We start from the raw sequence: 22,426 nt of genomic DNA, 5'->3' as shown, positions 1-22,426 counted from the left end.
AACAAACTCACACATGCACTATTTTGTAGTCATTGTCATTGCCACTCATGGTTTTTCTGTCTACTACAGCTGCACAAATGGAAGAGTCCAGCCCAGCTGTTACACCTGTGATACTAATGAGTACTGTGCAAATGGTCAGTGCTCTATAAACCCCACCACCCGCCTTCCTGAGTGCAGGTGAGTTGACAATAAGTTGACATTGAGTGTTTTCATCTATAACTGCATCTAAATATCTCCAATGTATCACTGCATACACACATCACCTCTCATTTCCTTTCTGTTGCTCCTCTCTCTCTGTGCGTGTGTGTGTGTAGATGTTCACCTGGCTGGGCGGGGCATCGCTGTGAGTCTGTGGCCGCCACTGAAGGCAGCTCAGGCTCTGATGGCCGTAAGTTGGCACCTCCACCCTGGCTAGAAGTACACTGAACTGGATTTAAATTGGGGATTCTCCATACAGCGTTCTTATACCTGTATGTGTTTGTGTATGCAGGCACGGCCTCCATTGTGATCCCTGTGCTGCTACTGCTGTTGCTCATCCTGCTGGCTGCGGGAGCGTTGTTCTGGTACAGAAAAAGGATGAGAGGGTGAGTAACAGGAACACGTGTAAGACCAGAGACAGTCGAGACCTCTTTTTGCCTTTTGTATTCTTTTCTTTCCCCTCCCCTCTTTCTCTTCCTCCTCTCCTTTCCTCCGTCTGCACTTTTCCTCTCCTCTCTGTAATGGCATCTCTTCTGCTCCTCAGGTCTAGCCGGCCCGGCAAAACCGGCTCCAGACGCTTGCGGTAACGGTTGCCAGGGTTACAATTTCCTTCCATTCCCCTCGTTCAATTCTGCATCCTGATGCGCTCTCTCTCTCTCTCTCTCTCTCTCTCTCTCTCTCTCTCTATCTCTCTCTATCTCTCTCTATCTCTCTCTCTTTCTATCTCTCTGTCTCTGTCTGTCCCTTACCCATAAGTCTTGGTTGCTGTGCAGTGTTTGGTCCTGTGGTGAATGTCGCGCCATTCTCTCCGATGTTCTTGGGAGCTGTAGCTCATCCTGCTCCTACAGTATCTCTTCTGTTTGACTGCCCTCGTCCGAGCGGCTTCAGGGCAGATCTATTGAAAAGAAACATTGAATAGATCTGTCATACTGTCGTCCATCATATTGTGCCATACTGTACCGACTGTACTGTGCCGTGGTCTGTATTGTGGTGGTGTCTCTCGCAGTGAGAGATGGACAGTGTGACGGCATTCTTCCAAGCTCTGATTGGAAAATGCATTGCGAAAAATCCAGCATTTACTCAGAGGAGGATGCAGACATTAAAGTAGATTTCAGAGGATCTGTTGTGGATTTCAAGTGGTCTTAAAGGACAGTCTGTACATTAAAGGTGCAGTGTGTAGGATTTAGAGGGCTAGAGGGGTAAATATTTAACTGTCCTAACTATCCAAGCACTAAGAATCATTTTATCTACAGAGGGGGGCTGGTCCTCATAAGTGGAGTATTATGATCTTTTCCTTGATAGCCCAAATTGGACAAACCAAACACTGGCTCTTGAGAGCACCTTTCACATTTTAAGTGGTAACCGTGTTAGTTCCTACGCTTTTAGCCGGTGAGGGTGAGTGGAGGGGTATTCAGTCAGATGCAACCACACCACTAGATGCCACTAAATCCTACACACTGGTCCTTTAACAGCCCTGTATCCAGGTCCACTGTGCCTGGATCTGTCATGGGCTACATGAATGCTGGGTTTGTGTTGGTGCCTGTGCTGGTGCTTAGTCCCCTCAGCCTGGATGGTGGTGAGAGTCCCTTCATAATGTGGCTGTGTCCCTGCTTGCACTGTTAAGGCTCTTATACTGTGGAACAAGAAAACAAATGTCTGACTGTGCCCTTAATATTTTGCATAGGGCCAAGGGCTTCCAGCACCAAAGGATGACCAACGGGGCCATGAATGTTGAGATTGGAAACCCTGCGTACAAGATCTACGAGGGCGAGCCCGACGACGATGCCGGAGAGCTGCTGGACGCAGACTTCACGCTGGACCCAGACAAGGTAGAGGGAAATACCAGGCATGCACATAAACACAACATGTTGTATCCTCTGCACGTATAATTCTAACTAATGGATGATTTAATTATTTTTTTCACCTTTCCAGCCCACTAACTTCACAAATCCAGTATACGCCACTCTGTACATGGGAGCTCACAACAGTCGCAACTCTCTGGCCAGCACAGATGAGAAGAAGGAGTTGCTATCACGTGGAGACGAGGAGCCCCTTGTGGACCCCCTGGCGTAGGCTGTCCATTGGCCTGGATCACGCTATCCCAAACACACCCATCTTCTTGCCTTTTAAAAGAAAAAGAAACGAAAGAAAAACAAAAAAATCGATAAAAAATGTGAGAGAAAATTGATAAAAAGTGTGAACACTGTATAAAATGTACAAAAATGAAGGACTACTTTTGTATGTGATTGCAGTATTATATTTTGTTCTTTTGAGATTCCTCTGGTCAAAAATGAGTAACATTTTCTATGAGAGATTTTTAATTTACACTTTGTCCCTTACCCTTTACCTAAATAGCCACTACCTCTGTGCAAAATGAAATGGAAACAAGAAAAATCAGAAGAAAAGATGCTATCATTGGAGCAATTTTAATTTTTTATTTTTGTATGAATTGTATAGATAAGAAAAAACATTGTTCCATTTCACCAGTGCCAACTGTTTGTTGTTTGTGTTGACTTTGAGTGGGAAAGGCAAAACTCAAAGTTTTCTAAATCGGTACATATGTTGTCTCGCTGGGTTTCTTGGCGAGGTTGTGTGAGACGGATCTGCGATAGCACCGTTTGTGTATAGCACATGTGTCAATACCAGATGGCAACTACAGTATTTCCACATAATTTCTTCTCAGAGAACAATGTTTATGAAATGATTGTGTTGTCTTCCTTGCACAGAATTCAAGATTTTACGGTATAGTGTATACTGTAGGCTTTATACCGTAAGATGTAAAGCAGGTATGTTTGTTCTTGTCACATTGTATGACAGCTGGAGCTCGTCTGTTCCTGAAGTGAGATGATGAGAGAGGCGGTTTGTGATTATGGAGCTGGAGAGTGAGGAAGTTGGTCATGGGTTAAACATTCCAGGCAGAGATGTGGGTGGAGATTACAGATGTAAAGAGATGGCGAAGCTGAATGCCTTCATGGGTGGGCAGTTGGGCGTGCTCACATGGCACAGCTGGAAAATAATGAGAGGGTCATAGCAGATACGAGACTTTGATGGACAGTGTCATGTCTGCGCCTTTTAGTTGTCTGACACAAGGGTCTTCCCCCAGAGGGAAAGGAAGGCTGCAATTATGGTAAAATGGAAGGAAGAGATGGTCGATATGGGTCTTTTTTTTTTTTTTTTTTGCTTGTCTTTTATTTCTCCAGTCCATTGTTTTTGTAAAGACCAGACAACATCCACCTGGCTCTGTGAGTAGACTGAACTTTCTACCATCAGAGGATAAAAGTCTTTATGTTCACGGTTTTGTGACGACTCAGTCTTAAGTGCATTACGTTCATTTGGTCCTTAGCGTTTTTCCGCTCGTCTCGAGCTCTTTCTGATCTCTCACTCTCCTCTGTGCCCTGCTGCTGCTAATGCTACCATTCTGGTTGCTCTGACACGTCCTTACGCTCAGCCTCTGTCCCAAAATGCTGCTTCTGTCAGAATATGTGTCAGCCATATCTTAATGCATGTGAAAAGTAACACCAATCTTTAATGTAACTACAATAACAAGTTTTTATTTTGCTTACCTGTCAGCAAGTGTTATTTTATGCTGTTGTATATGTTTTGTCTTTAATTGAGAGAGAAGTACAATCATTTTACCTAAAGAACATTTTTGCAAAATCATACATGCATTTTCAGAATTGTTTTTTGATTAGTCCTCTTTGTTTTGTTTTTTGATGAAAAATGACACATAGCTTTTATAGTACACGATGCATGGAGGCTCAGACTTTCTTCTGGAAAGAGAATAATGTTTAATTTTTGCTGGAGTACTTTACAAACTAAATAACAGAAATTGTTATAAATAAAATTTTAAAAAAACCTGTACAGAAAACAAGTCAATGTGTGTTGTGTTTTGTTTGTAACGTGCTGATGGAGAGAAGGATACGGTGACGAGTCAGTGTGGGTTGGTTCAATCATTTATTAACAGTTAATAAGATCATTAACTAGCGCAGATATAAAGTTTACTTCAGGCATACAAATGTCATTACTGTTATGTTAAGAGTTGAAAAACATAATAAATCAACCGAAATGGTAGAAACCTTCACCCTGTAAACTCTTTGACCAATCGTTACTGATATGAAAAACTGCAAGAGAGGAAGAGAGACAGCCAACAATACAAGATCAGTGTTTGTTTTTCAGTAATTGATTGTTTAGAAATCATTTGGATTTGTCTGTGTTAATACAGCTCTCTTCAGCATCTTTTTAGGGAGCCACTGAGCCCTGTGGCACCTCGATGTTGGGTGATGTTCTTGGGTGATGTGGCGATCTTCTGGCACAGATGAAGCAGAGCTCTGACAGCATGGCTCTCCATTGAAGCGTTTCCTCCAGATCTTTTATAATGAGCTTTGACACTGACTTTGCCATGAAGGACGCCTGAATCCTTAAAGTTCACACCAAACTTTATTTTAATCTTATTTATGTCATCACTGTAGGAAGCTGTCATCAGCTTCCAGTGGCTCTCCTGCATGTTCAGTCCATTATTTACAAGACGGTCATTGATGCTCATGCCAATGTTCAGGGATCTGACTTGAGACTCTGGAGCAGAGTTGTAGGTATTTGCTGAGGATGTGGGTGCAGCGTTTAAGGACCTGCTGATGGCACTTTGTTTCCAGAAGTGTCCTTTATCCTAGAGAGAATAAAGAATGAATATATTAGACAATTTAAAAAAAAAAGTGGCTCGAACTTCATCTTTGTTCTGTGATAAAAATCAACAGCGCACATGTTACAGTTAATGCCACTGTAGTACTAAACAAGATAACACAACACACTCCATGCCATTTATGTTAAAAATCTGTTTACAAAAGAGCATTTTATAAATCATTGTAGAATTGTAAAAACTGAAAATACAAAATGAATGATATAAATAGCACAGTTTCAAGACAGAAAAATTAGGTCATACACATGTAAAATTATACTAGTTAGTGTTGTTTTTAACATTGCTTTAATTACGTGTGAGTTTTATATGGTATCTATAACATACTGTAGTTTGCAATGCAACATGATAACAGAGAGCATCAGTCTGTGATTTTGTTAGACAAGAACTATCATTTAAAAAAATCCCTTGTAGTTTCATTCATTTAGGGGTCATTGTCACTGATAATGACAATAATAAATGAGTAATAACGTTTATCATGATACTTGGAATCTGTGATATTTCATGAGATGGTTATCGTATCGTGAAGATTTCATACTGTTACAACCCTTCCTTAGAATGAGCCTTGTATATTTACAGAGGGAGCAGATTGTCTTCCTCAGTCCACCATTTTTCTACAGTAGCCCAGTATGGACAAACCAAACACTGGCTCTATAGAAGGCCTGGAATTTTCGCACAAGAATGGCGGAAGTGATATCTGTTACTGAACATGTACACACACACACACACACACACACACACACACACACACACACACACACACACACACACACTTGTTTTTCATAATGTTTAAACTGTAGTTTGCAGTTTGGACAACAGACCAACTCACAACTTCAGTGTTCATTGATGTCTTTTGAAGCACCTGTGGAAACTGTCCAGCAGAAGGGTGGAGATTTGTGCAGTTGTTCTGTGCTGGATTATAGGGGCCTCTCATGGCATGTAGCTGCTGTCCTTGCTGTTTGGTTACAAAAAAGAAAGAAAGATGTAATTCAGTAAATTTAAGATTATAACATTGGAAGTGGCATTTTTTCACATTTATAGATCAAAATTAATGTCAGGACATTATATATTGATAAGTTATAATTGAATATTTGTTCAACCTAAAAAATCCCTACTACTTTAATTAATTTAAGGGTCATTAAAACTGATAATGACAATAAAAAATGTGTGATAACGTTTATCATGACACTTTGAAACTGTGATATTTTCTGATATGGTTATCATACTGTGAAGATCTCATACTGTTACAACTGTTCCTTAGAATGAGCCTTTTATATTTACAGAGGGAGCAGATCGTCTTCCTCAATCCACCATTTTTCTACAGTAGCCCAGTATAAACAATTCAAACACTGGCTCTACAGAAGGCCTTTCGCACCACCACCATCGGGAAGGATGAGACGAGGGGTATTCAATTGGACAACAGAGTGACTTACATTTGGCATGTTCACTGGTGGGTATTGATACGCCTGTGGAAGCTGTCCAGCAGAAGGGTGGGGATTTGTGAAGTTATTCTGTGCTGGATTAGAAGAGTTTCCCATGGGATATTGATGTTGTCCTTGCTGGCCGTAGAGTTGCTATGTAGTAGGATAATAAAACAGACAATGACCTAAGAGGACAGCCTCAACACCTACAATGTAAAGAGAGACATACATACCAGAATTGTACATGTACTCATTTTTAGTGTTTAAGTGTTGGAAATGGAAATGTAATTACTCTGCCACTGTCACTGTTTTTCACACTCTAGTTTTAAAATCAGACACTAGAATTTGCTCTTGTTGAAGTCATATCTGTTACTGAATATGTACAGTAAGCCCACACACACACTTGCTCACATTAATACCTGCCTCAAGATGAGGATAGATAGATAAAAAGAGAAGACAATTGCAGCAATTAATATATCAAAATCCAAACTATTTTAGCAGTACACTTCCTTTTAAATAGTCACTGTGAATATTCAGAATATAATATTAATACCACATCTCCCTTTTTCCCAACCCTTTTACAACCCTTCCTTAGAATGAGCCTTTTATATTTTCAGAGGGAGCAGATCGTCTTCCTCAGTCCACCATTTTTCTACAGTAGCCCAGTATGGACAAACCAAAAACTGGCTCTACAGAAGGCCCTTATCACCGCAAGTGAAGGGAAAGGTGAGACGAGGGGTGTCCAGTTGGCTGCAATCTGTTACCTCACCGCTAGATTTGCAGACTTGGACAACAGAGCTGTAGTAGGATAATAAACAGAGTATGACCTATGACCTAAGGGGACAGCCTCAATACAACAGAAAGCAACTGGCTGAGATTATTTGTTTGACCACCAATTCTAAAATCAAACATTGGACTTTGCACTTGTTGAAGTCATATCTGTTCAAGAGCATGTGCAGTAAACACACTCACACACGCTCACAGTAATACTTGCCTCAGGACAAGGACCATGAGTTGATAAATGTTTCACAGTGAGGAAAGATTAGAAATTAAGATAAAAAAGACCATTGTAGCAATTAATACTTTAAAACACAAACTATTTTAGCAGTACACTTCCTTTTGAATATTCACTGTGAATGTTCACATTTTAGTATAAGAACAACTCCCTTAGTGGTTATTTATTCAAACTTTCTCAATGTTCAACAGTAGTTGATAGACTTGGGTGACAAAGCTACTCACAACATCCATTCTTATGTCAGACTGAGACACGTAGGAGACCTGGACCTGTGTCGTTTCTCCTGCTGAAGTGTTGGGATGTGTGGAGTCTTCCATGGCATTTTGAGGTTGTTCTGTCTGGTCAGTCTCAAAACAAAAAAAAGACATCATACAGTATACATATATATGTATATAATATTGGAAGCTGTGACTCATTTGATATATACTAATATGTCTTTAATGACATTATTGTCTTTAACACTAGGGCCCAACCAAAAACAGCTTATATTTAAAAAACATGAATATATCTTTTATCTTTATATTAAGGGAATAGGTAGATTTATAAGTTACATAATAAGTTACTGGAAAACATTGTTTGAAAAGCACCTCTCTGATGCCCTCCAAACGTTAATTCACATTTTCTCTACTCTCTCATTCTGAACCATTAAGTCATTATGAATCAAACTCCTGCCATCTTTTGAAATATTATTTTTTGCTTGTATAAGTGTCATAAACAATGAAGAGATGACCAGTGCCTCTGCTATTGGTTGCAGGGGGAACTCTCAACGTAATGTAAATTAATTAAATGTTAAAAAAATAATAATTTAAAAAGGGCTGCTGTGAATATAGCCTTAATGTGCTCAGTCATAAGGTTAAGGTTATGTGGAGAAGTGAAATTATGATCAATGAGAGTGACATGACGGTTGTTGCAGCGGGGTACAGGATGGGAGTGTTAACAGAATGTTATTCAGAGTCTTTGTTGGGAGCTTGCGCCTTAGTGATGGGAACAGCAGTTTCTTTTACTGTACTGAATCTCTAGAATCTGTTCATTAAAATGATTCGTTCAAAAGATTTGTTCACCTAATCGTTCAGTGCTCTCCAACTCCCTGAACTGATAAACAGCCAAACGATCCGTCATTCAGTTCATATGATTCAGCCCTGGGGTTCACGGACTATAGTACACAATCATTCATGAGAGATACAGTGCTGCTTTGACTGGTATACATGCGCTAAAATTATTACATGGTGAAAGTGTCCTCTGTACAAAGTAAAATCACTTAACATGATGCTACACGGATGTTAGCTACACAGCGCTAATTTTAGCAGCACGGTTACTGAGAGTGATTCAACTCCTCTGCCCTGAGTGAGTGAGTGACACAGCACCACTTTCAGCACACTACGTGAACAAGAATCACGTCCTCTGTGACAGTTCTTCGTGTGCAGTAGGTTTGCGAATCATGAACAAATCACAGCGCAAACGTGAATCCCGTCCTCACAGTTCTCTGTGTGCAGGCGAGTGAGTTCCCGCCCGCACGCTGGCTGCTTCGTTCGCCGAACATTCACGAGTGAGTCGTGGCAGTTCCACTACCGGCCAGCATGCTCATGGCTGAGCTCAACTGAACTGAGAAAGGAACAAATCAGTTCATGAAGTGATACTGTTCAGTTCGTTCACTCAAAAGATTCGTTCATTCGAATGACAGTTCGCGATGACACAACACTACTGCGCCTTCATTTTCATACTTTTGCTTTCACTCTACATGAACCAGACAGGCCTGTTTGGACCCGTGTTTAACACTAGGGCCCAACTGAAAACAGCTTATATTTAAAAAACATGAATACATCTTTTATCTTTATATTAAGGGAATAGGTAGATTTATAAGTTACATAATAAGTTACTGGAAAACATTGTTTGAAAAGCACTTCTCTGATGCCCTCCAGACCTTAATTCATATTTTCTCTACTCTCTAATTCTCAACCATTAAGTCATTATGATCTAACTCATGCCATCTTTTAAAATATTAATCTTTTTGTGTATAATGGTTATAAACAGTCAAGAGATGACCAGCACCTCTGCTATTGGTTGCAGGGGAACTCTCAAGGTAATAATAAGGTATTAATCCACTGTTAAAAAAAAAATGAGAGAGAAAATAAAATGCTGCTGTGAATATAACATTAAAGTGCTCAGTCATAAGATTAACTTGCATTGAAAAGTGAAATTATGATCAATAAGAGTGACATGACGTTTGATGCAGCGGAGTAAAGGATGGGGGCATTAACAGAACATTATTCAAAGTCTTTGCTGGGAGCTTGTGCCTTAATTTTTTTGATACTTTTGCTTTCACATTCACACTCTACATGAACCGGACAGGCCTGTTTGGACCCACACACACAGACACCTGCCTGCCAGATGTTTAAGTTGAAAAGACAAATGCAGCAACCCTTCCAAACACAAGCATATTTAAACAGTAGGGTAATATTTTACACATGGTCATTTTGAATTGTCACATATTAATACAATAAAATGTCCCTTTACAGTTGTCTTTGATGTTGCTCTAATGATCAACTTCAGTTTGCTGATAACAAGTACTCACCTCCATTTCCTCAAATGTGTCACTGCCGGACATGTTGTCTGTCTCCTTCCTTTCAGACATCGCAAGTGTCTGCAACATAAATGACAGCAGCGTTTCTTGTAGTCAAACTGTCAGTTCAGAACAACAACTATTTATGTGATGCATTTATGTAAAAGACTTGTTTTAAGACAAATGTCACAAAATGGAGGCTGTCGCTCGACAACAAGACATCGCCATCAAAAAGCCACAAATAATGCTCAGAACACCACCAACCTTCAGCAACAGTACAAATGAGGCCCCAGCACATAGTTCAAGGCATCAAACATCTGCTAGCTTTGCCGGATTAAACACAACTCACCACTCTCCTGCAGCAGCTTCCTGTTGTGGGGAACCCCCGTGAGTCGATTACCAAGTGCAGTAGAGTTCCACAGCTCAAGGATGAAAATGTATGATTATTACTCCATGGAAATGCAAGCAAAGTTCATATGTGTCTTGCCTATCAGTTATTATCAAGAGCTGACAGAGAAAACAATGGGATTGAGCAACTGCACTCTGTAATCGACTCATCAGGGCTTCACCATACGAGCACGTTGCTGCAGGACAGTGGTGAGTTGTGTTGTCTTTTCAGTAGAAATCCAGCAAAGCTAGCAGATGTGTGATGCCTCGAACTATGTGCTGGGACCTTATTTGTACTGTTGCTGAATTTTGGTGCTGTTCTGAGCATTATTTGTAGTCTGCAGTGTATTGTTATCAGGCGGTCTTTTCTGAGGTTGCTTAAACTACATAAGCTAGCAGTTTGAAAACTTGATCACTCGAGGGGGGGTCTTACTCGGTGTCACGGTGTGTTAGACCATGGATTAAATTTACGCCGAAATATCCCTTTACACTAACTGCTTGTTAATGAGAGTTAAGAATAATGTAATAATATGACAGCTGTCTGTGTAGGCTGTTTATATTGCCATGAATTCCAGATATTGAGTTTTCTGTGACTTTGCTGTTGTAAGCCTTGTGGTTCCTACTTACAGTCACAGTAGCAGTCAGAGTAGTAATTTCTTGGTTTTGTCACATTTTAGATGTGTAACCTGTATTTCTAATTTGCACTTGCCCTCTGATAAATAGGCTATTAATAAACCAGTGTTTTATTGCCTTTTAAGAATTGCAGCTGAATTGCATGTCTTTCAAACCAAATACTTACCTCTGCACACTCGTCATGAGATGTTGAAGGCTGCTCAGAACTCTACATGTGTTGAGACAGGATATTAACATGAAGAAGACAACTGCACCAAGTAATACTCACTGTAAATATTAACAGACTAATATCAATAACATATCAATTGATTTTCACACTGTTAAGCTGCTCAATTTGGATGAAGGAATTACTCACAAATGCTGTTTTCAGTGATGTTTTCTGAGACGTCTGTATAAATCTTCCAGCAGGGGTGTGGGTAATTATTAATGTTTTATCTTCTGCATTTAAGGACTTTCTAATAGCATCTTGACTTTCTCTTGGTCCACATACAGTCATGTCTTCGGAGGACAGAGCAATCCAAAGTTTGTTCTCAGGTCTCTGGATGATTTCCATTGTGTTCTTCAACCCTTCTGGATTCACTTTCCTGAGAGGAAAAGTGAAGCCACTGGACTCAGCTGAGCACTTCTGGACAAGGTTAATGAACTCAGAGAAAGCAAAGTTTGGATTTCCATCCTTCTGGTGAGGCTCAAATGTCAGCTTCATTTCTGCCATGATTTTACCTCCACTCTCCTTCTCTATACGTTCAATTTCCCTCTTGTAGGCCTGGTTCACATACCAATAATGAAGTATTGGGATATCACAGGTACATGTATTCATGTCACAAATTTGTTCATTCACCTAGAGAGAAATACAGAGGATTGATGAAGTCAAATTTAATGTACAAAATTAAATGTAATTGGCACTTTTTTACTACACAGCACATACATGTTGTGGCTCTGACGAGAACGAAAGGGGAAAGTCCATTGAAGCATCATCTGGAATTTGTGCCTCCGGTTCTGGTGGTGTCAGACTAATAGATGTTATCGTCACTGTTGTCCCATCTTTGCCCTTCAGTTTTTGTCTACTCAGTTTCTGAAGCTCACTCACAGCTTTAAAATAAGACAAACATAAATGAATTTGCCTCAAAAAGAAAATAACGATAAACTAAAGTTCAAATTTTTTAAATGTACAGAAGAAGTAATACATGTCTTGACTTATTTATACATTAAAAAATTAAAACAGTCATACTGCACCTGCAGCGGGTTTAATCTTTATCACAGCACTTCCATCTTCTGAGACATTTAAAATGGTGTATTCTCCACGTAATTTGTTTGTCCAAGTCAGAAGAATTTTCTGCAGTTCTTTTTTATAACTCTGTGGTTGAACATCCTCTGACCACTGGACTGAGAGAAAGACTTGAATTTCGTTTCTGTCCTGTGAAAAAAAAAAAAAATCAGATCAGAGAGACAGAAAACATGTTACAGTTCATGTTACTAAGCAAGATAGCACTAAAATAGTGTTGTTTAAACATAAATTCTGGACCACTGTAGCTTTGTAAAAACATAAAGATACAAATATTCTATATTTCATTGTTTTTATGACTGTGGTTCTACTCATCTCTTTTCCCTTCATTTTCTTTTTTTTATTATTGTTGTATATGAGTTGACAGACATGTTGTTTAGTTATTTGATGTATAATGGTGTTACGGCCCTGAATTAAACAAAAACAAAGACTCAAACAGAAAGAGGCCAGTAACATATAAAGGACGCCGACTCAACACAGTCAAGTTTAAAGGTTTTTTATTTAACAAAAGAAAAGGGGCAAGCAGCCATGACCATCGCATCTGGGGAATCCTCCCAACTAAAGCTGCCTAATCAACTACTAAACCTACTTAGAGAAAGAAAACAAAAACATACGAAAACAGGACTACCAGGAACTCAAACCCAAATTAAAACAACAAAGCCCTGGCACTCTAACAGGCCAGGGAACTGAACCCAAACTCAAATCAACAACAAAGTAGAAAACAGCAACAGCCTCCCTCCTCCTGCAACACACCTGTAATCAGAGAGAGAGAGAGAGAGAGAGAGAGAGAGAGAGAGAGAGAGAGAGAGAGAGAGAGAGAGAGAGAGAGAGAGAGAGAGAGAGAGAGAGAGAGAGAGAGAGAGAGAGAGAGAGAGAGAGAGAGAGATGCCCTGATACTGCCTCCTTTTAACTGCTCAGGTGATTGCCCACACCTGAGCTCAGGAAGGCGGAGCAGGGCGGAGACTGAGGACACACACACATAGGGCACTAACTTGGCCACACATAACACACTTAATGAGCACCAGACTGAATGAAGGGAAATCTGTTACTGAACATGGAGGCAGACACACACACAAACACACACACACACACACACACACACGGTTATAGCTACATCAGCATAATTTTTACGACATGTTGGTAGGACATTATAAAACTATATTGTGGAAGAAAGGACAGATAAACAGGACAATATGGCAAACAGTTTTACACAGAAGGCTACTTTTTGTACATGGTCACTGTGAATATTCACATATTAACATCAATAACAGAGCTTTTGTTTACAGCTGTCTTCATACTGTTCTAATGTTCAACTCTGGTTTACTGACTTGGCTGAACTCGTCTACTCACCTTTAAGTCCTCATCTGCGTCATGGCCCGACATGTTGACCGTCTCCTTCCTTTCATACAAATCAAATATCTGCGACATAAATGACAGCAGCGTTTGTTGTAGTCACACTGTCAGTCCCACCATCTAACAAGTCTTTATTTTGGTGTATCTATAAACTCATAAATGATATTTCAAATGTCGACACGTTAAAAACAAACACTGTCGCTCGACTCCACTTCCGGTTACGACAAGCTAATGCAAATTTTTACTGGCTTTGACCTATTTCTATTACCTTTGACCTATTTCTATTACCTTTGACGTATTTCATTTCATTTCAACACATAATGATGCCGCAAACATTTTGTGTTAAAACACAAAGCAGGTAAAATATGAACGTATGTACGACTGACCTCCACCTGGTGTCCGGCTTCAGCAGCTTCAAACTGACACATCAAAGTGAAAGTACTTGAGCTCTGCGGGACACGTGACGTCACACTGAAGGCTCACACCATCACAGATGCAGCTGCGGTCTGTTCACTGGTAATAAGTAATAATAGTTATTATGAAGTGGTAATAAGTGCAGTATTGTCAGTATGATGGTGTTATGAACAGCTTTGCAAGATTTTTCAATTGAATTTCAATGTTTTCTAGCTATATTCAGCCTGTATGACAGCTTTAGTTACTGACACTGTCACTAATATAATAAAAATAAGGGCTGTGCAGAGACCTTCAGAGGGGCAGGGGCTTGAAGTTAAAAAGGGGCACATGGACCTGGAGATGAAGGTGAAATCATTAATTGATCAGTTGATCACAAATGTATTTTTTAAAACACAATGATCTATCAGCAGCTTCATATCAGAATTCTAGATTTAGTATTTCATTTTACATCCTTTGGAATATTTGAACATTTGTGGCCTATATTTCTCAAATATAATATATGTAATGCTTTCTACTATTAAAGGATTAATTAGAAGAGAAAAGACAGAAAAAGCAACAGAACACATTTGATCGCAAAGGATGTTATTCTGTTCTCAAAACCAGCAAAACAACTGGAGAACAATTCCCAAAACTAACTAACAGAACTACAAATCAACAACAAAAACACAAAAATATACACCTTGACTAAAGGGCACTTTGGACATCAGGGACAAAGTGGCAGGTGCCCCTTTATCTCCTCCCTCTGCACTTATATAAAGCTATTAAAATGAGACCCACTATTACCAGCTGCAACATTAAAGTGATGTCTTCACATTAAGGGATCAATAAATCAATGTAATTATAAAACATACACAGTTATATTATGGATGATTATCTGTGTTGAGTACTCTTTTGGTACTTAAAGTATATTTGGCTACTCATACTTTTCATGTAATATCTCTACACTTGTTTTAGTACTTATGTAAAAGATCTGTGTGTCATGTCTCCTGTTTGTTTTGTTCTTGTTTCTGGTTTTTGGTTTCTTGTATTTGATTTTCATCCTTGTATCTTGTCTTGTGTTATGTTTTGCTTTTTCCATGTCTTGTGTTATGTTTTGCTTTCTCCATGTCTTGTGTCTCGTTTTGCTTTCTCCATGTCTTGTGTCTCTTGTTTTGATGTTCCTTGCCCTCATGTGTCCTTTAAGTTCTCCTATGTTCTCCCCTCTGGCTCCCTCTGTCTGTTGTCTTGTTCCCTCCTGGTCTGTTCCTCTGTGCTCCTCCCCCTCGTTATCTCACCTGGTTTCCTTCCTCCTCTCTCCTCACCTGTGCCTCGTCATGTCATTAGTGTCTGTGTATTTAGTCTCTGTGTTTCCCCTCACTCTTTGCCCAGTCATTGGATTCTGTCTTGTGGATTCTGTCTTGTGGATTCTGTCTTGTGGATTCTGTCTTGTGGATTCTGTCTTGTGGATTCTGTCTTGTGGATTCTGTCTTGTGGATTCTGTATTCTGTCTTGTGTGTTTTGCTCCATGCTCCATGCTCCATGCTCCATGCTCCATGCTCCAGTCTTCAGTCCCATTTTGGTATGTTTTGATTTTGAATTTCCCATGTTTAAGTTGAACTTTGAATCTTTGGTTTGTACTTTGTCTCGCTGTTTTCTTTTGCTACTTTGTCTGATTCTTGTTTGTTACTTGGTCTGATTTTGTTTGCTACTTTGCCTTTGCTCTTTTTTGTCTGCCATTTGTTTTTGTATTCAGCTTTTTAATAAAGCTCGCCCTTTGTTTGTTCCCTTATCTTTGCCTCCTGAGTTCACTGCGTTGGGTCCACCATTCCCTTCCATAGTTTTCCCTTTATACCCCAACCTGACACTGTGTTCTTCTTCCACCACTGCTGACCCTGCAAATATCAATAAACCCTTTGACAAGCTTTACGTTTTTTTTAGATTTGTTTGATTTAATGAAATCATAACCTACGTGGACATATCTGTGACATTTTGGCTGTATCATTTGCAATTTACATTCATTTCAAATGTAATTTATTGGTGGCTTGATCTTTTCATATACAGTTGAGAATACCTTTATAATTGTCATCCTCTGTACATCACAACAGAATAATGTACTCAACCAAATAATTAAACATAAAGTGATAAAAAAAAGCAAAAGCACAGAACTGACAATAAAAATGAGTGATTAATGTGTCATTGACTTTGCAAATACATATACAGTATATCATAAATACATGCAATGATTTATTAATGTTTGTACAGTGTATAAAATGTCTAATAAAAATATCTTTGAAAGTAATTACAAAAACAAATGTAGAAGTGCTGTGAAATATAAAATACTATAAAACTCCAATGAGTGTCGACCAGTGCTGTATCTCTTATGTGATTGCTTATTAATCGTTGTACCACACTGAAAATGTTTGCTCTTAAGTAAAGTTACTGGAGGTGTTAAAATGAAGAATATCTTTTGTAATACACCATTTATGGACTTCATGGTGTCAACACACTTTTCAGTAGTAAAGAAGTAAAGAACATAATATAAGAAAATTTGATACAATAGACATGGTGATATAGTGAAGAATACTGTAGTGAGTCAGTGTGGGTCAATTAAATCATTTATTAGGCAAGCCGTAATTTAGATCATACAGACTTTAGACTGTTAAAGATACATTTATAAATGCATTTTCTTTTATTCTTATACTGTTATAAACTGAAAATGTATCAATAAACAAAAAATTGAGAAACTCCATCAAAAAACAGTATGCTTAATAGGTGAAGCTGATATATGTTGCTAAACCGTAATATTTGGTGCATCTCAAATCAACCCTTACTGATAACCACGAGAGACAATATAATACAATAATCTGTGATTGTTTAAATGATTATCTTGATTTTTTTGTGTTAAAACAACTCTCTTCAGCATCTTTGTATCAAAGTCTTCACTTGATGCCTTTAGCCTTCAGCTCAGCTCTGACTCTTCTCAGGTAGTCAGGGTCAGGATACCCAAACCTGTGGAAACACAAAACGTTTAAGACTCGACTGAAGAAGATTTGGCATCAACAAAGAAGTTTTTTTAAAAACTTAGATTTCACAGCTGTACCTCTGTGGTCCTCCAGTCATTGAGGTTTTGTGGTGAATGTCATTCCAGGTCACCTGGTTCTCTATCCCAGTTGTTGTGGACGTCCCAACAGTGAAAATGAGCCTCTGGTCAAACGCTCTCTCTAACAGGCCGAGCACTTCTTTACCCTCTTTGTTGTCTGGCAGATATGCTGTTCTGCTTGTACCATCATAACGTTGTCCAGGATTTGGATGCCTTTCCTACAAAGAGAAAGAGCAAGTTGAAGACATAGTAGACAAACATGTCTGAATATAACTTACAAATTACAAAAGTCCTCAAATATTTAAATTAAGATATTTACCGTTTGTTTTCCACTTGGAAAATAATAGCTGATGACTATAGAGCCACAGTTTTCGAATCCAGGGAGAGATAAGGTACTTTTATACGATGACATTTTTCCATCTGGCTGAGTTCCCTCTATCACACCAAAGACATCTTTGCATACAGGACACACTGGTCCCATGTGTTTCTTTGACTCTTCCAGGCATTCCTCACAAAACTCATGTTTACACTTAAGCTGTTTCTTATTCTTAAACGTATCTTTGCATATGGGACATTCTTCATCTGCGTTGTCTCCTGCTGTTGCTCCCTTCCCTGCCGATTCTTCAGTTTTGCGAGTGCTGTATTCTGATTGGCTGTCTGACAGACTGCTTGAATTCTTAGTGGAGCCACTGAACCCTGTGGCACCTCGGTGTTGGGTGATGTTCTTGGGTGATGTGGCGATCTTCTGGCACAGATGAAGCAGAGCTCTGACAGCATGGCTCTCCATTGAAGCGTTTCCTCCAGATCTTTTATAATGAGCTTTGACATTGACTTTGCCATGATGGATGCCTGAATCCTTAAAGTCCACACCATACTTTTTTTTAATCTTATCTATGTTATCACTGAAGGAAGCTGTCATCAGCTTCCAGTGGCTCTCGTGCATGTTCAGTCCATTATTTACAAGACGGTCATTGATGCTCCTGCCAATGTTCAGGGATCTGACTTGAGACTCTGCGGCAGAGCTGTAGGTATTTGCTGAGGATGTGGGTGCTGCATTTAAGGACTTGCTGATGGCAGTTGGAATTGGTTTTGGCCCATATATGGTCATTTCATCAGAAGAAAGAGAAACCAGAAGCTTGTTCTCAGGTCTCTGGATCATTTTCAGTGCGTCCTTGAACTCTTCTGTATTTACGGACTTGAGAGGAGTAACTGAGCCATCAAATTCACCTAAACGCTTCATAACGAGGTCAGTAAACTCAGACTGAGCTTCTGTCAGGCCTTCGTCTTTTTGGTCTCCTACAAAGGTCACATTCACTTCCACATTCATTTTAACTCCATGCCTTCTCTCGATGCGTTTAATGTCCTCCTTGAAGATGTGGTTCACGTACCAGAAGTGGACCACTGGGAGAACACAACATATCTTCTCTTCTCTTGTAGATACTGCGGCTGAACTGCTGGAACCACTTTGTTCCACTGGTGGCTCTTGGTCCTGGATAAAAACATGTTCATTTACTAAAAAACATTGATTTTCAGTTTAGTTCATCCTTGCTAATTTACTTCACAGTACATACATGTTGTTGCTCTGACACAGATGAAGAAGGAAGGTTCTCTGAAGCTTTGTCTGTGGGCTTCATGACAGTAGAAGAAGATATAATCATGGGACTTTGTTCCCCAACTTGTCCTTTTACCTAGAGAGAAATATGAATGAATTACTAAAATCAAATTTTATGTGATCATTTCTCACTTCTTTCCTTCACAGAACTTACATGTTGTTGCTCTGACACAGCTGAGTGAGGACGGCTCATCGAAGTGTTGTCCGGTGTTTGTATCCCCAGCTCTGGCAGAGTCAGACTGATAGATGTTATCGTCACTGTTTTCCCATCTTTCCCCTTCAGTGTCTGCCCACTCAGCTTCTGAAGCTCACTCACAGCTTTAAAAGAAGACAAAGACTACATTTATTTGCCTCCAAAACAACAAAATGAAACCAAGATTAACACAGGATACAGCTTTAATGACAATAAGAAGTGTATTAGACTCAACATTATGTTGGTAATGCAATTAAAAAGTTTGTAAGTATTTCTTTTTTTTGGGGGGGGGGTAAACTGCACCCCATGAGTCTTTTGTTTAAAAATTAAATCACACTGCACCTGGAGGGGGTCCAATCCTTATCACAGCTCTCCCATCTTCTAAGACATTCAAAACTGTGTATTCTCGAGCTTTGTTCTGTGCTTTGTCACGACTGCTGTCCCAAGTCTGAAGAAGTTTCTGCAGCTCTGTTTTACATTTCTGTGGTTGAACATCGTCTGACCATTTCACAGAGAGAAGGACTTGAACTTCATCTTCATTCTGTCATAAAATCATGACAGCACATATCACATTTAATGTCACTGTATTATGAATCAAGAAAGCCCAAAATACTCAGAACATAAAACCTAAAAATGTCATGTTAATAAGACAGCAGAGCACTTCCCCTTATTTGTTATCCACATACATGCATGAATGCTACCAAATTGATTATGTCATTAATTACTGCTGTTTTTTTTTTAAAAATAAAAAGGCTGCAGATCATTCATCTGAATTTCCAGTTGTTTGTCATATTGTATTTCAGAAGGTTAATGACCCCAATTAATGGTTTACACACAATTAACTGGAACAAAAGAAATAGTACCTCCTTTTCTATTCATTCAATCGATAATCAATAATCAATCAGTCATTTTGGATTGAAAATTGATTCTGAGTTGAATCAGACAACCAAGAACTGAAATCTAATTATGAGACTGCTAAAGGCTCACTACCCTACTGCCAATCCCCTAGATCTGTTTTTGACAATTTTGAATAGATTCTGAATCTTGGAAGACAAGAATCACGATTGTTGTGTGGATACATTTTTTCTACCCGTCCCTTGTCAGCAGACACACAAAAGCTCACAAACGCCTACCTCTGCACACTGGTCATGAGATGTTGAAGGCTGCTCAGAACCCTACATGTGTTGAGACAGGATATTAACATGAAGAAGACAACTGCACCAAGTAATACTCACAGTGAATATTAACATACTAATAAGAAAAACACATCAATTGATTTTCACACTGTTCGGTTGTTGTTCACATTTGGACAATGGAATTACTCACAAATGCTGTTTTCAGTGATGTTTTCTGAGACGTCTGCGTAAATCTTCCAGCAGGGGTGTGAGTAATTGTTAATGTTTTCTGTGCTGCATTTAAGGACTTTCTAATAGCATCTTGACTTTCTCTTGGTCCACATACTGTCATGTCTTCAGAGGACAGAGAAATCCAAAGCTTGTTCTCAGGTCTCTGGATGATTTCCATTGTGTCCTTCAACCCTTCTGGATTCACTTTCCTGAGAGGAAAAGTGAAGCCCCTGGACTCAGCTGAGCACTTCTGGACAAGGTTAGTGAACTCAGAGAAAGCAAAGTTTGGATTTCCATCCTTCTGGTGAGGCTTAAATGTCAGCTTCATTTCTGCTATGACTTTACCTCCACTTTCCTTCTCTATACGTTCAATTTCCCTCTTGTAGGCCTGGTTCACATACCAGTAATGAAGCATTGGGATATCATAAGCGAAAGAGGTTGTGTCACTTCTTTGTCCCCCCAGTTGTCTATCCACCTAGAGAGAAATACAATTAATTGATTAAGTCAAATTTAATATGATTAATTTACACTTAACTACACAGCACTTACATTTTGTGGCTCTGACACAGGTGAAGAAGGAATTTTCTCTAAAGTGCTGTCTGCTGTTCGGCTCTCCGGCTCTGGCGGTTTCAGACTAATAGACATTATTGTCACTGTTTTCCCATCTTTGCCCTTCAGTGGTTGTCCGCTCATTTGCTGCAGCTCAATCACAGCTTTAAAAGAAGAAATCGCAAAATCACTTTGCTTCCAAAAGAATGCCCTCTGAAAAACATGAAACTAAAGTGCAAAACCAATAACAATACAGGTAGAGTGTGGTGGCAGATGTGCGATTTCATTCTAAATTAAAGATTCAAACAGTCATACTGCACCTGCAGCTGGTTTAATCTTAAGCTCAGCTCTTCCATCTTCTGAGACATTTAAAACATCGCAGTCTCCATTAAATTTGCTTTTGCTGACTAAAGTCTGGAGGACTTTCTGCAGTGTTGATCTTTTTTTCCGCAGTTTATCATCATCTGACCATTGGATGTACAGAGTGACTCGAACTTCATCTTTGTTCTGTGATAAAAATCAACAGAGCACATGTTACAGTTAATATTACTGTATAACTAAACACGGTAGCAAAACATACTCCACGGCATTCATCTTAAACGTCTGGTTGCAAAAGAACATTTTATTAATCAGTGTAGTACTGTAGAAATAGCATGCTCATGTCTTGCAAATGATAAAATAATTCAGTTTCACTCTGCACTAGTTTTATATTCAAACAGTGAATGAGCACCAGACTGAATGAAGGGAATCTGTTAATGAACATGGAGGCAGATGTTCACATTCACACACTCACACGCACGCACGCGCACACACACGCACGCACACTAATAGCTACCTCCGCATACTTTTTATGACATGTTGCAATTGCATTATAAAACTATACGGTGGAAGAAAGGACACAGTAAATCCTTCAAAACCAAAAACAGTTTTACACAGAAGGCTACTTTTTGTACATGGTCACTGTGAATATTCACATATTAACATCAATAACAGAGCTTTTGTTTACAGCTGTCTTCATACTGTTCTAATGTCCAACTCTGGTTTACTGACATGACTGAACTCCTCTACTCACCTTTAAGTCCTCATCTGCGTCATGGCCCGACATGTTGACCGTCTCCTTCCTTTCATACAAATCAAATATCTGCGACATAAATGACAGCAGCGTTTGTTGTAGTCACACTGTCAGTTCCAACATCTAACAGCTCTTTATTTTGGTGTATCTATAAACTCATAAATTATATTCTAAATGTCGACACGTAAAACTTTGCTCGACTCCACTTCCGGTTACGACAAGCTAATGCAAACTTGTACTGGCTTTGACTTCGCTTTGTATTTCATTTCATTTCGACACAAAATTATGCCACAGATATTATGTCTTGTTAAAACAGCAGGTAAAATATGAACGTATGTATGACTGACCTCCACCTGGTGTTCTGCTTCAGCAGCTTCAAACTGACACATAAAACCGAAAGTACTTGAGCTCTACGGGACACGTAACGTCATACGTCATCACAGATGCAGCTGCGGTCTTTTTACTGGTAATAAGTAATAATAGTTATTATTAAGTGGTATAAGTTCAGTTATTGCCGGTGTGATGGTGTTGGGAAAAACAGCTTTGCAACATGTTTTTTTTTTTTTTTTTTGTACTCAAGTTCTGTATAATTAGGTAGAGTTTCAGTGTTTGCTACTTTACA

The 22,426-nt window shown here is 39.2% G+C and overlaps 3 protein-coding genes across 8 annotated transcripts in view; 1 reads left to right on the top strand and 2 right to left on the bottom strand.

Annotated features, from left to right (window-relative positions):
- LOC119021067 (low-density lipoprotein receptor-related protein 1-like) overlaps positions 1–4,069 on the top strand; it is a 100,004-nt gene extending 95,935 nt beyond the window's left edge. For 2 of the 4 annotated variants that reach the window (XM_037101034.1, XM_037101033.1), the window contains exons 85-90: positions 70–177; positions 315–388; positions 491–584; positions 743–781; positions 1,883–2,027; positions 2,131–4,069. In XM_037101034.1, the coding sequence (XP_036956929.1) occupies positions 70–177; positions 315–388; positions 491–584; positions 743–781; positions 1,883–2,027; positions 2,131–2,271 (601 nt within the window). In that variant the 3' untranslated portion in view covers positions 2,272–4,069. The remainder of the gene's footprint in view (positions 1–69; positions 178–314; positions 389–490; positions 585–742; positions 782–1,882; positions 2,028–2,130) is intronic. The other 2 variants (XM_037101036.1, XM_037101035.1) reach the window with 1 other exon arrangement.
- Positions 4,070–4,135: 66 nt separating this feature from the next.
- On the bottom strand, positions 4,136–22,236 carry LOC119021069. 2 transcript variants are annotated; one of them, XM_037101040.1, is made up of 12 exons: positions 14,243–15,032; positions 13,926–14,052; positions 13,537–13,605; positions 12,138–12,318; positions 11,830–11,993; positions 11,260–11,742; positions 11,071–11,112; positions 9,897–9,965; positions 7,549–7,671; positions 6,322–6,462; positions 5,718–5,843; positions 4,136–4,861 (listed from the first exon to the last, which is right to left on the bottom strand). In XM_037101040.1, the coding sequence occupies exons 2-12, from the start codon at positions 13,965–13,967 to the stop codon at positions 4,427–4,429; spliced, it is 1,875 nt and encodes a 624-aa protein (XP_036956935.1). In that variant the 5' UTR covers positions 13,968–14,052; positions 14,243–15,032; the 3' UTR covers positions 4,136–4,426. The 2 variants fall into 2 exon arrangements, with proteins under 2 accessions (XP_036956935.1, XP_036956933.1); XM_037101038.1 differs by lacking the exons at positions 11,260–11,742; positions 11,830–11,993; positions 12,138–12,318; ... (1 more) ...; positions 13,926–14,052; positions 14,243–15,032 and adding exons at positions 20,164–20,658; positions 20,733–20,896; positions 21,053–21,239; positions 21,805–21,873; positions 22,152–22,236.
- LOC119021070 (E3 ubiquitin-protein ligase DTX3L-like) lies at positions 16,532–20,138 on the bottom strand. 2 transcript variants are annotated; one of them, XM_037101041.1, is made up of 7 exons: positions 19,971–20,138; positions 19,180–19,378; positions 18,799–18,962; positions 18,604–18,720; positions 17,352–18,521; positions 17,033–17,250; positions 16,532–16,941 (listed from the first exon to the last, which is right to left on the bottom strand). In XM_037101041.1, exons 3-7 carry the CDS (start codon positions 18,835–18,837, stop codon positions 16,872–16,874), a joined length of 1,614 nt encoding a protein of 537 aa, XP_036956936.1. In that variant the 5' UTR covers positions 18,838–18,962; positions 19,180–19,378; positions 19,971–20,138; the 3' UTR covers positions 16,532–16,871. The 2 variants fall into 2 exon arrangements, with proteins under 2 accessions (XP_036956936.1, XP_036956937.1); XM_037101042.1 differs by lacking the exon at positions 19,971–20,138 and having other exon boundaries at positions 19,180–19,868.
- Positions 22,237–22,426: the final 190 nt, after the last annotated feature.

This window comes from Acanthopagrus latus, chromosome 6, assembly GCF_904848185.1.
Source record: "Acanthopagrus latus isolate v.2019 chromosome 6, fAcaLat1.1, whole genome shotgun sequence".
NCBI lineage: Eukaryota > Metazoa > Chordata > Actinopteri > Spariformes > Sparidae > Acanthopagrus > Acanthopagrus latus.
The sequence above is the reverse complement of the archived record's forward strand: the minus strand, read 5'-3'. Positions and strand labels throughout refer to the sequence as shown.

What these genes read in the sequence shown, in the direction of transcription:
- LOC119021070 (XM_037101041.1), bottom strand. Translation starts at nt 18,837, where the DNA reads ATGAGCCGTCCTCACTCAGCTGTGTCAGAGCAACAACAT. An exon ending in CTGTGTCAGAGCAACAACAT is followed by an intron (nt 18,721 to 18,798) that starts GTAAGTTCTGTG and finishes ATTTCTCTCTAG; the next exon opens with GTAAAAGGACAAGTTGGGGA. An exon ending in CTGTGTCAGAGCAACAACAT is followed by an intron (nt 18,522 to 18,603) that starts GTATGTACTGTG and finishes GTTTTTATCCAG; the next exon opens with GACCAAGAGCCACCAGTGGA.
- LOC119021069 (XM_037101038.1), bottom strand. Translation starts at nt 22,193, where the DNA reads ATGTGTCAGTTTGAAGCTGCTGAAGCAGAACACCAGGTGGAG. An exon ending in AAGCAGAACACCAGGTGGAG is followed by an intron (nt 21,874 to 22,151) that starts GTCAGTCATACA and finishes TTTATGTCGCAG; the next exon opens with ATATTTGATTTGTATGAAAG. An exon ending in CTCATGACGAGTGTGCAGAG is followed by an intron (nt 9,966 to 11,070) that starts GTAAGTATTTGG and finishes TTTATGTTGCAG; the next exon opens with ACACTTGCGATGTCTGAAAG.